We start from the raw sequence: 13,082 nt of genomic DNA on the forward strand, positions 1-13,082 counted from the left end.
AGAAGACAAGCCACTTCAAAGAGCTAATTTTAAAATAATAATTTAAAAAACTAACAGAAGTAGGGAAATCAAAGAAAGAAGGCTTTTTGAATTTTAGGAAGCTGCTTCTAATCTAGGCTAACTATTCATCATCATCATCAAAAGCAGCCCCAGATTCACTGTCCTTTCATCACCCCTTCTCTGCCGCTTCTGCTCCCACCAACCTTACCTTCCCACCCCCTATAAAAACAGGATGCTTCATGAACCTTCCTGCTGAAATCTATGTAAAGGATCACTGGGGGGAAAAAGAAATGGCATTCATGCCAAGTGAATGAACAGAGCAGGATTTTGTGTTAGGACAATTGTTTACAGGCAGTAACACTAAAGCATGATGGGCTCAAAGTGAATGAGTATAAACTACAGGCTAAACGGGGCTTTCCTGCTGGTTCAGTGGTAAAAAAAATCCACCTGCCAAGGCAGGAGACACACGTTCAATCCCTGATCCGGGAAGATTGCACACGTCTCATGGCAATTAAGTCCATGGGCCACACTGCTGTGCCTGAACTCCAGAGTCTATGAGCTGCAACCACTGAAGCCTGCACGCCCGAGCGCCCGAGCTCCGTGACGAGAGAAGCCACTGCAACGAGAAGCGCTGCAACCAGAGAGTGGCCCCCACTTGCTGCAACTAAAGAAAAGCCTGCTCAGCACAGCAGTGAAGACCAAGCACAGACATAAATAAATACGTTATATAATAAAAAGATAGTGAGAGGTTGTGACTTACGCAATCAATGACATCAGTGTACACAGAACCTCAACACTATTTCATTACTGGTGATGGACCCACATTCTTTTATTTTTATATTTGAAGCGGGGAGGGGAGGATGTGTAAGTATGTATAATGAACAGTACAACCCCCAAGTGAGATTCTACTCTCTCTATACCACAGGGTATATTTCTGCAGCCTCCTATCCAGCACATCTTTAAACAAAGTGCCAGATTTCTAAGGTATGACTTATGATGAAAGAAGCTGACAGGGTAAGAGAAAACTCTTTGCAAAAAGTGCCAACAGTGATGTCTTGGAACACTGGAATAGTTTCCCAGTCTTTCTTGGCCCTACGCTTCAAGGGCAAAAAACAAAATGCCTGTTTTCCTTTAATAAATCATGACTCCATCTGCTTTGAAAAGGAAAAGATACCTAGGTGGGTCTCAATCTAGAAAGTGAGTAAATTCTGCCCTCAAGTGGCTAAATGTTGTACTGCAAAGAGACCGTGGCAAAACCTGACATGGTTGCTAAGTAATCTTAGGTAATCAGTTCCTTCAGGGGGTGTTTTCATTCTTCTAAAAAGGACGACTGAATTTTAGAGCAAAGCATCAGTAAAGTGGGGATTGTGCTCCTCATTTATTATTGAGACCAACTTGCCACAGAAAAGTGTGGGAATTTAATTATCTGGATAATTTTGGTACCAGGAATTCACTTAATTCAAATGATTAGATTTTGCCTGGGCTGTCACCACTACTTCTTTAAGAAAGTGTTTGTTTATAATAAGCTTCGTGTTCCACAAACAACTGCCTTCTAAGTCGAGAAAAATCAAGGATTCAGTTTGGGGGCTGTCTCACAGCTAAAATGGGGTTAGACATTCCTTTAAAGGGTGAAGGGCTTCCCAGATGGCTCAGACAATAAAGACTCTGCCTGCACTGTGATATAGCAGGGTTCTATTCCTGGGTTGGGAAGATCCCGTGGTGAAGGGAATGTCAAACCACTCCAGTATTCTTGCCTGGAGAATTCCATGGACAGAGAAGCCTGGTAGGCTACAGTCCATGGGGTCGCAAAGAGTCACACATAACTAAGTGATTAACACTTTCACTTCACTTTTAAAGGGTGAAAGTAGGAATTTATACAATAAATACATTTGCACATGTGTGAAAGTTTATATGAGGTTCTTCATTGTAACATCATTTATAATGTTAAAAGATCAACAGAAGCTTAGATCCTCATTAGTCTGGTGTTAAATGAATCGTGATACACCTATATGATGAGATTTAGTGCAGGCATTAAAAAAAGCACAAGATCATTCTCTATTCATACAGAAGTACTCTCCACAATATAGCGTTCAGTGAGAAATCAAAGTGTGAAGATTATGTTATACTTGCATTCTGAGAGGAAGAATGCAGGGTTGTACTGGCTGGTACATACATAGCTTATTTCTGGAAGGATAAACAAGAAACTGATTTTTAAAATGGCTGTTTCCAATTGCCAAAAATAGGATTGAGCTGTGAAATGTACATAATTTTCACCTGTTTTGTTCACTAGTATTTCTCCAGTGTCTAGAAAAGGGCCTGGAACATTGAAGGCATTCGATAATATTTGTGGAAAAAATGAATAAAGTCAAATATATATACATATATACACACACACACACAGATACACACACACATAGACTATCGCCAAAGAGGGGAATTACACAGCTGGAGGTCAAGCATGGTAGAGAGAATTTTCATTGTGCTTTCATGTACTTTTAAAATATTGAACTATTAGAATAGGTTACCTATTCCAAAGTAAAATTCAAACAACTAAAGAAACAAATAAGGATGGGGAGTTATTATTTGGAATAGTTATTTAAGTAAGGCATTGTTTTGATGGTGATTTAGACAGGGTCAATCACATTATAAAACTATGAATCATTGATTAGCAATAACCCTGGAATACTTACAGCATCTGAGGAGCATTATACCATAAAAAAAACTGTCCTCACAGGGAGAAGTTTTCTGGGTGTTGCAGATTCCTTACAGACAAGTACTTGCTCTTTGCCAAAGCCGTCTACCTGGGATCCAGGCACATGCTTACAAGGTCAGGAGGATTAAGTCGCAAGGCGCCCTCCCTCAGTTTCCAGTGACTTGATTCACTGGGGGCCTTTGGATGGCTCCAAGGAGTAGAAGAACTCATTAAGAGTGACCATGAAAGGGAGGGAGGAGAGGCTTTGATTCTCAAAGAAGGATGTTACACCCTTAAGGCCTTCCCCAGACCTCCTGGATGGGAGTCTCCAGGTAGGGCTGGACACCTGCATTTCTATAAAGCTCTACAAACTAACTCTGAGGCACACTACCCTTCTGGCCCCCACCCCCAAGACTGAAAAGATCCACTCCGGACAGAGACACAACTGCGCTCAGATTGGACAAAATGAAGCTCCTCTCAAGGATGCCATCCATTCTCCATGCCCTGACTCCTTCCTAAACACCTCACCCAGAATTGCTTCTCGTTTATTCCTTTCCTTAAAAACGCTATTCACTACATTTTAACTCAAGTTTGTCATTCAAGACCAGCTTGTACATTGATCCTACGCCGTTCTATTTTGCCCCGTAGGATGCAAGCCTGGCAGCGTTCCTCAGAATGCCACTGTGATTCAGGAGGCACCTCCCTATTAGACCAGAGAGCAGGCGAGCTTTGAGAAGACAGACTTCTAGCCCGAGAATATTCAGCTAAAAAGGAGGCGGCCTGAAAACAGCTAATTATCCATCAAAGAAATCATGTTCTAACTGATATGCTTGTTCTCAGCAAGCACAGTCCTCCACAGCGAGTCTGATAATTGGATAAAAAGACCTCAGAGGCTCTTGGGGGCTGGGATGAGAGATGAAAACACACTTTATATGGATTTCTCTAATGTAATCACCAGTTACAGGGACGGCAAGGAACTTAACAAGCTCATTACAACCTCAGCGCCTGTGATCTCCCCACAAACTCCCGTAACAGCCAGAGGATAAAACTCCCTTAAAGCCCTCGCGGGGCCTTGGCCTCAGGCCGCAGGAGGCAGGATGAAAACCTGCCTCCATCAGCAGGCAGCTGGCATCTCCCGTTACCAGCTGCTGGGCCACATGGAAAATAAGCCAGGAGTTGGTTCAGACGTGTTCTTGGCCTAACAACCAGTATTTTCTTAATCTGGGCATGGAGAAAAGAATGCCAAACTCAGAGTTGGATAATCCTGTTTATCAACCTAATTTTTCCAGCTGTTCTGCTCTGCTTTCAGAATGACTGTCCTTTTTGTGATTTTTGAAAAAGTTCTGGTGAGGGTCTGCTTCGGGACAGGCTTGTCTGACCCACAGAGGCTGCCCACGGCACTGCGGAAGCCGCAGCCCCTGGTCTAGGAGATGTTGGCCATTCCTGGAGTGGAGTACTTTTGGCTCTAGAAGTTCATCTCTTCCTCAGAGCAAGTGTTTGTTGTATGCGTGATCGACCCTCCTCGGTTCATGGGGATGCTTCCACAGCCAGCCCCAGTTCTTCTATAACTGGTCTATCAGTAGATTATTTCTCAAAGCAATCTGCGTAAGGGAGGGGCAGCAGGGCAGCCACAGAGAAAACAGCATGAACAGTGGTGCCCATGGTGGGCGACACCGTGACCCTGCCTGAGGGCACCTGGAGGGGCAGGGCTGTTAAACGAGGCACTTAAAGAGGTCGGAGGACAGGGAGGCTGAGGGCAGGAAGGCAGCTCAGTCTATCCCAGGCCAATTTTATTTGAGGCTCCATGGCAGCTACTCCTTTAAGAGAGGTAAACAACCTGAGTTCTATTCATATGGTATTAAGCAGAAACCCTAACCACCTGAGAATCCTGTAAAATGTGACTCTAGCCACAACTCACACTTAAGGCCAGACACCTGCCATGCGTCCATGTAATAGCTCCCCCCACTCAAGGGAGCTCTGAAGTTCGTGCAAAAGGTACACAAATTGGAAAGCTGAATCCTGGCTTTGTCACTGTAGGCATTCCTTGCTTGGTCCAGTACATATATTCTCCACCAGTGTCAGGTAGATCAAATTTTTATGTGACGCCATATTTCAAATTTATGAGGTGAATCCACTATCAAACAAAGAATTATTCTCAAATTGATCTGCTTGGTAAAATTTAATTTTCATTTATTTGATTTCCTTAAAGGGATACAAAAAACGACTAGAATTACAGACATGGAAACAGCAAGATCAACAGGAAAAGCTACCCTACCTACCATACTCTTAGGTAACATCCAGGAAAACAGAAATTGCCATCCCTACTGAAATAATTTTGGAAAATTCTTAAAGAGACAAGAATACCAGACCACTTTACCTGTCTCCTAAGAAACCTGTATGCAGGTCAGGAAGCAACAGTTAGAACCTTACATGGAAACGTACATGGAACAACTGACTGGTTCAAAATCGGGAAAGGAGTATGACAAGGCTGTATATTGTCACCTTGCTTATTTAACTTATATGTAGAGTACTTCATGTGAAATGCCAGGTGGGTAAATCACAAGCTAGAATCAAGACTGCCAGGAGAAATATCAAGAACCTCATATATGCAAATGACACCATCCTAACAGTAGAAAGCGAAGAGGAACTAAAGGGTCGCTTGATGAGGTGAAAGAGGAGAGAGAAAAAAACTGGCTTAAAACTCAACATTCAAAAAACTGAGATCATGGCATCCGGTCTCATCACTTCATGGCAAACAGAAGAGGAAAAAGTGGAAGCAGTGACCGATTTTATTTTCATGGGCTCCAAAATTACAGTGGATGGTGACTGCAGCCATGAAATTAAATAACGCTTGCTCCTTGGAAGAAAAGCTATGACAAACCTAGACAGCATATTTAAAAGTAGAGACATCACTTTGCTGACAAAGGTCCGTAGAGTCAAAGCTATGGTTTTTCCAGTAGTCATGTATGGATGTGAGAGTTGGACTATAAAGAAGACCAAGTGTCAAAGAATTATGTTTTTGAATTGTGGTGTTGGAGAAGACTCTTGAGAGTCCCTTGAACTGTAAGGAGATCCAACCAGTCAATCCTAAAGGAAATCAACCCTGAATATTCACTGAATGGACTGATGCTGAAGCTGAGGTTCCATTACTTTGGCCACCTGATGCAAAGAGCTGACTCACTGGAAAAGACCCTGATGCTGGAGAAGATTGAAGGCAAAAGTAGAAGAGGGCAGCAGAGGATGAGATGGTTAGACAGCATCACCAACACAATGGACATGAGTTTGAGCAAACTCAGGGAGATAGCAAAGGACAGGGAAGCCTGATGTGCTGCAGTCCATGGGGTCACAGAGTCAGATGCGACTTAGAGACTGATTGACCACCACCAACAACTGAAATAATAGTCTTGGGAGAGCTAAGACTTTAGACCACACCTGCTATTGATATCATAATGTAAAGAGGGTTAGAGACCTTTGTTTGAAAGGAGACTTTGATTTAAAGCGGAGGGGACAGAAAAGTCATGAGGTTACAGTTTCAGCAAAAATGAGATGAGGTCACCAAGGGTAAACTGTGTCAGCTTCCCAGTTTCACTTGGGTTCAGATCTGACTTGAGCCTCTCATTTCTGTTTTGCGAAATGGGAATGGTGATGGAAGAAAGGGAAGAATTATTCTAGGACGGGGTTACTGTCAAGACCAACCTAATCAAAACCACTACAAAGCATATGTAGACTAGAGAAGAAACACTAAAAATTTAACAACAGCATGAGAAATTCAGACAAGATACTCTCTCAGTTCTTTAACATTTTCACATAGTAAGATTCTGAGCCAAGTTTACCATAAATGCTCCTTCCTTAAACAAGATATAAAAGATGGTGGTGTGGGAGCTAAAAGAAGACCAAAGCTAAAGAGAAGTATTGTGTTCTATCACTCATGATCAGAGACCTGGTTTTTAATGGGGTGGCTTTGGCATTTCCACAGTGCACGGAACAGCTAAAGAATATTCACTTTGCACCTGTGGGTCTGTTTCTCATGATGCCAAGTTGGGTCCATAGTAATCCGCTCAGACTTGTCCTCCTCGGCACTCCTACATTTCTGAATCAGTAGGTGCACTAATGCATTCTGAGTCCTGCTGTGATGTAATTAAGGATAATGTTTGCAGCAAGGAGCACAGAGAGTTGTAAATGTCTCCCATGGGTGATTAAATGCTGAGGGGAAGTTGAACAACTATAGAATTCATTTGGTGCAAGTTTATTCCAATGCCAGGAGCATTCTGTTTTCCAGTTATAGGATAGGTTTCTAAAAAGATACACACAGCATCCATAGCAAAAGTTTTCATGTCCTCATCTCCATCTAGGGAATGGAGAACAGAAAACTACTGCATCCCAGGAATGTTTATTTATTTAGGAGGGAGACTTGGGAATCAGAACTCTTTTACACTGCGGGCATGACTCCTAACTGACAGAACTTTGGAAACAAGCCATGGTGTAAATAAAACTGAAACTATATATTACTGTGATCCAATAATTTCACTTCTAGGCACATCGCTTAGGGAAGTTTTCATATACGTGCACAGAGACACAAAGACAAAAATTCTCACTGCACAGTGTTTTAAGAGCCCAACACTGAAAAAAAATCAATACAAAAATAGGAAATAGATAAAAATATGGCCACTTTACAGAAAGGAACACTATATAGTAGTTTAAAAGAATGACAAAACAAAAACACAGAAAACACACAAAACTACGAAGTGTCATTTCTAGTGAAGAAACTGTGCTTATTGTAATATTCTTCTCTTCATTAAAAAAATCTTCTCAAAATAAAAGTACATGAGCAGCAATACCTTTGGCAGATGGATGCTGACAAGCTCCCTCTGAGACCCCGTATGAAGGACCTCCGAGAAACTGAAGCAACCTAACCTTTTGGACCTTTACTGTCTTAGCTCCATGCTATCCAATATGGTAGCCACTAGCCACATGTAGCTACTTGAATTTGAATTAAAATTAATTAAAGTTAAATAAAATGATAATTTTAGTTCCTACACTGCAGTGGGTACATGTCAAATGCTGAAGGACCACATGTGGCTAGTGGCTGCCATACTGAACATGCCTATCAGCACACATATAGAACATGTCTATCATTCCTCTAAATTCTATTGACAGAGCGGATCTTGAGCTAAAAACCTGTCTTTCAGACAACTTGAACTCTTTTAGTCATTGCTCTTTCCCCAATATGTCCTTCTGCCCATAGGAAAACCAAGGTAATGACTTAGGAGGATTTTTTTGTTTGTTTCTAGAAGGAATATGTCCACTATAATTCTATATTTCAATTATGACTTAAGTAACATTTTCTTGTGGGAAAAAAAAAGAAACTGAGATAAATCATCTTTAGAAAGTGATCCAGCCATTATCTATAATTTTGTAAGCATCTTATTTCATTTCCCCAAAACTTAGCAAGTAGGAAAATAGGTCAAAGAAAGATGAAAGTGTTACTAAACAAGACTCAAAATTTTAGTTCAATGGATTTCCAAGAGACTTTATTTCTTACCTGTACACAGTATGAGGGACATATACTTCTCGGATTGGAAATTCCAGTATCTCTTTGTGTGGGCGTCCCCGGTTTTCAGGAAAGGGCCTCACTGGCAGCATTTCAGGAGTCAGACAGCAATTGATGGTCTCTGGAGCCAGAGTTATCTCCAGTTTGAGAAAGCCTAAATTTGGGAAGAAAACAGGCCTGTCTTAGTGAAGACGTCATATACAAAGGATCAAGAAAGACTGCTATACTCTATGTCTTTTATGAAAATGAGGATAAGTTGTACAAGTATGAGAATTTTGGAATGCTCAGATAATTTCCTATAGTTTGAGAAAAAGCATGTCATGACGATTTTTGAGATTTGGCTTCTAGAACTTGAAAAAGCAAGAAATTGTAAAAATAAGTGAGAACATTAGAAGATCTTTAAAGTCCCTTCTAGAACTACCATACCATAAGTGCATAGTTCAGTCATTTCTCTTCATCATAAGCACTAAAAATTGGTGATTTTCACAGTGGGTTCCCTGGTATCCCCAGGGAGCTGCAGAAGTGCCTCAGGGGCTGTTAGGCTGAGAATAAGGAGGGTACAGCCTCACCTTCCACCAAAGCATTTCACTGTTTCCTTATGCTAAGGGTTCCATACAATATGATAAAAGAGCTCTGTTCACACAATTATTTGATTTTCAGAGTGAGCAATCAAATATAAAGCATGATGTTTATTTATGGAAACAACCCTTTAATAAAACAGAAAGCATTAACAGATTTGCCCCCAGAACTAGACCTTAATTCCTAATGCAATATCCTATATTTCACTTGACAAAAAAACTGCAGCATCACATGAATGAAGCGCCTAGTCCCAAATAGCTTTGGCACAGCAGAGAGGATAAAGACAAGCCATTCACACCTGGAATTGACTTGACTCTTCTCTGTAGGGATGAAGATCTTTTGTAGTCAGCTAAAAACTTGAATAAGTCTTCATCACTGAGGCGATCTCCCTCCTGCCAAGAGAGAAGTCAGGCTTAGTGTAGATGCATCACAAACTCCTGGGGTTGGGACCAAGGATTTCTCAGAAAATTTTTATTTTTAAGTTTTATTCTAACATGTCTTTCATAGATATGAGGCAACTCTGAAATCATTAGTCATCCTCTTGTCAAATATTATTTCTCTACCACTCCCAACTCACTCTGGCTTTTCAGTCCTCCTGGGGACCGGTCTTTTACTGCATTTCTGAGGACCACTGAGGATCTAGACCAAAAGCTCCTCCCCATATAACTCAACCCACTGATACTTGTTTACTCCCTGGAACAAAACAGAATAAGTTTATATCTTTCTTCAAAGATCTGAAGATGGAGAGAACATCTTTCTTTTTCCTCATGTTTTTCATATATCAAATATCCTCATATTTTTCACATTTGTTTTAGCTAAGAAAGCTAAGCATAAACACTACCCTCCATGTGCCTGCATGGGATAGGCATGCTGCCAAGGGATATATGTGCCCAAGTTCCAATCCTTACAGCAGCCCAGTAAGGAAGGTAGGTAGGTAGGTGTGTCCTATTCCTAAGTACAGATGAGAAAACTCTGACTTAGTTATGTCAAGTACATTGCCCCCCAAGACAACACAATTGTGAATATTCCCCCAATAGCGATCCTTTCAGTTCCCTGTGAGCTATATCATGAGGCACGGCATACAGAAACCTCAGTATTTCTTCTGCATTTCAGTTAACGTAACTCCTTGTTTACATAACCCCTTGACATGTCCTATGAGAACTGCTTGCGCTTCGGAACATTTTCCAAAACAGAGTCAAACTAAGTATAAGTCAAGTTGTGTTTTGGGTACTAAAATACATATCAAGTAAAATTTATCATTTTTGAGTGCAAACAATCTCCAGAATACTTGGAGTTTGCAAAACTGAAACTCTATCCCTATTAAACAACTTCCCATTTCCCCCTTCCTGTAGCCCCTAGTTACCCTTATTCTGCTTTCTGTCATTCCACTTTCTGTCTCTATGAATTTGATGACACTAGGAAGTTCTTCATTCTTTAAGTAGTCTCAAAAGTTTCTGAGCTAACAAAGAATACCATCTATAATGGTCACTCAGTGAGGAAGTAGGCATGTGGAGAAAGCCTGCACTTGGGAAAAGGGGTGAGATGGACAACTTCCGGGCCAAGAAACCCTGAACCGAAAGGGAAATGGATATTTTAGTCAGACTGTTTTCATAGCCTAATAAATGAATTGACCATGACAGTTCAAATAGGATAGTTTGTATTAATGGGAACCAATCTTTCTCTTAATTAAAAGAGCTAACTTTCGTTTGGCACTTGCTATATCCCAGGCACTCTGGGAAGCACTTTACATGTCTCATCTCTTCTCAACCCCCAACAGCCACAAGAAGCAAGTGCCATCAGCCCTGTCTTACAGATGATTAGTGAGGATGACTAACTCGTCCTCTAAGTCACTATTTGTACTATTGCTTTGGGCTCATGCCCTCATGCCATTATGGAGAGACCATTCCAGACACACTGTAACATGAAGGGATACCTGCTTGAAAAAGCTGTTAACGGTTAAAGTCTTGAAGCTGGATCCAACCCCATTTTCCTCCAAGGAGAAGGCTCTTTCAGAAAGTCTTCGAGATTGGGACAAAGTTCTCCGCTCACCCGCAGAGGCTTTCCCTTTAAGGAAAACACTTGTCATTCAAAAGTTTGCCTTCCTGTTTGAATACAGAACAGTTATTAATTTACCATATCTAAGGTGTGTTGACGCTCACTGGTTGACAACACTGGACATGGCCATTCTTGCTTTGAATAACGGTTTCCCTCCCCTTGTCCTGGTTCTTAGACCCTACCCCCCACCTCCTCTGTGCAGCCCCTAATCTTCCTCTGATCATAGTGAGGGCCCAGGAGCTACTGCAGTGTCCTCCCAGGTGGAGATCAGGGTAGCTAGAGTCCAGAACTGCAGCCAGAACAGGGTCTGGCTAAATAATGAGCTTTATTTAGTCCACAGTGTTTAGTTCTGTTTTATTTTTATATTTACATTCCATTGGGAGAGGTGTGTACTCCAATGCCCCTGAAGGCATTTGGGATTGTGACCCAAACACACTACTTAAGCCTAAGCACATTCTGGATTGAGCTTTCTTCTGCTCTTACTGTGTGGACCAGGCAGCAGAAATGAGTTTCTGCCTTAGCTGACCTGCCTAACGGTAATTAGAATGGAGTCACACCCAAATCTGAACTCTTTGACAGTCTGCTTGATTATTTTTTACTCACTTTGGAGATTTAGGTGAAGATCATGTTGCTTTTACACTCCAAAACTCAGGGGTTCTGTTGTGAATGGTCAAAGTGCTTAGAACTCTAATGGTCCAACCCTGTCTTTGAACATTCTCTTACCCTTAATTCTTGTCGTGATGCTGAACTGGAGCTTCCTACTACCACTGAGCCCCCTAAACTTGCCACACTGCTCAGGATAACACACAGCATCTTTGGTTGCTTCTTAAGAATCAGTCTCTGTAGTCAGGTTAATTTCTCCTTGCTTGGAAATGACTGAGGATCCAGCAAGCTCTGTGCCTTAACTGTCTAGTTGAAAGGTGTCCTTTTCTATGCAGAACTCTTTTGAATAAGGCTACCTTGGTCTACATAGAAAGTGGCATTAAAAAAAAAAAAAAAAACCTATATATATTGTCATGTGAAGATCAGGATGGATGAAAATGGAGCTTGTTTTTGAAATAACCCAGGAGTTTGGACTGGTAATTATGCATCAATAACTCCAGGACAGCAGCAATACAATACCTTTTCCTCCACTCCTCTGCTAAAGGCAACATTTCGGAAGTGGCAGCACTAAGGGGATGCGTGAGAAATATCCCAAGAAATGTGAGTGGAGACATAAATATTTGCTAGATAAAAGACATTTTAAAAAACAGGAACTCTGCCATAGGTGAGGGGAGATATGCTTGAGAACTCTGTAACCCTTTTCAATAGTTCCAAACCCAAACTGTTGAGGAAGCTCATAATTGAGATGAATGAAATGTAATGAAAAAGAGAAATATGCTAAATGAATCAGAATAGTAACTAAATACTATTTTGGCAACCACTTTTTTTCATTGCTCTTGGCAAAACAAACTTTAAGGAACTAAAATTTTACTGAAAAAAAAAAATGAGTTTTGCTTTTAGAAGCCCTTTCTCTTCTTATATTTAGGAGCCAACTACAGTACGTTTGTTTAACACACTATAGACTATATTATTATATTTTCTTGTTATTTTCAACAATTTGCTTTTAAGAAGTAAATTAGCTTTTTAAAGCGTCTAGCTGTACAGAAAATTCCAACCAAAAATCTTACTATATTTCAACTCCACAAAGTTATGATAATTGTCTTGGGGATCACTGCCCAATCAAGCATTTGTATTCTGGTTCTAATTGTGTTTCACCCTATTCACTTGCTTCTCCCTACCCACTCCCCCACCTTACTGCACCCCTACTCCCACCAATCAGCAGCTGACCTCAGGGCTGGTACACTGGGGAGCCCTGCCCTTCACACACAGTTGAAAAGCTTACCAACCATGGACTCCACATCGGTTACCTCCCTGTCCAGGGTAGAGACATTGAAGAAATTTGCTAAGCTTATGGGAGCCCAAGCAAAGGGCATCCGGTATTTCCCCAAACGCTGGCAGAAGGATTCAGCTTGAAGTTTTAGTTTTTCAATCTTTTCTTTACTCTAGCAGAAAATGGAAAGAGACAGCAGAAACAAACAATAAGACATTAGCATCAGGTCAGCTGCCTCTTCCATGGATCAGACAGCCATCTCCAAAATCCCCATTCTACTGATTAAAGAGTGAATAGGCAGAAAAGTAACACAACTGAGGCCAGAAGTGCAA

General features: G+C 41.2%; 1 protein-coding gene across 4 annotated transcripts in view; it reads right to left on the minus strand.

The window, feature by feature from the left end:
* DOCK8 (dedicator of cytokinesis 8) overlaps positions 1 to 13,082 on the minus strand; it is a 225,082-nt gene that overhangs the window by 105,426 nt on the left and 106,574 nt on the right. For all 4 annotated transcript variants that reach the window (XM_043890774.1, XM_043890771.1, XM_043890772.1 and 1 more), the window contains 4 exons: positions 12,763 to 12,922; positions 10,756 to 10,886; positions 9,121 to 9,214; positions 8,235 to 8,397 (listed from right to left, as the gene is read on the minus strand). In XM_043890774.1, coding sequence (XP_043746709.1) covers positions 8,235 to 8,397; positions 9,121 to 9,214; positions 10,756 to 10,886; positions 12,763 to 12,922 — 548 coding nt within the window. The remainder of the gene's footprint in view (positions 1 to 8,234; positions 8,398 to 9,120; positions 9,215 to 10,755; positions 10,887 to 12,762; positions 12,923 to 13,082) is intronic.

The sequence above is a fragment of the Cervus elaphus genome, chromosome 29 (assembly GCF_910594005.1).
Source record: "Cervus elaphus chromosome 29, mCerEla1.1, whole genome shotgun sequence".
In the NCBI taxonomy this organism is placed as follows: Eukaryota; Metazoa; Chordata; class Mammalia; order Artiodactyla; family Cervidae; genus Cervus; species Cervus elaphus.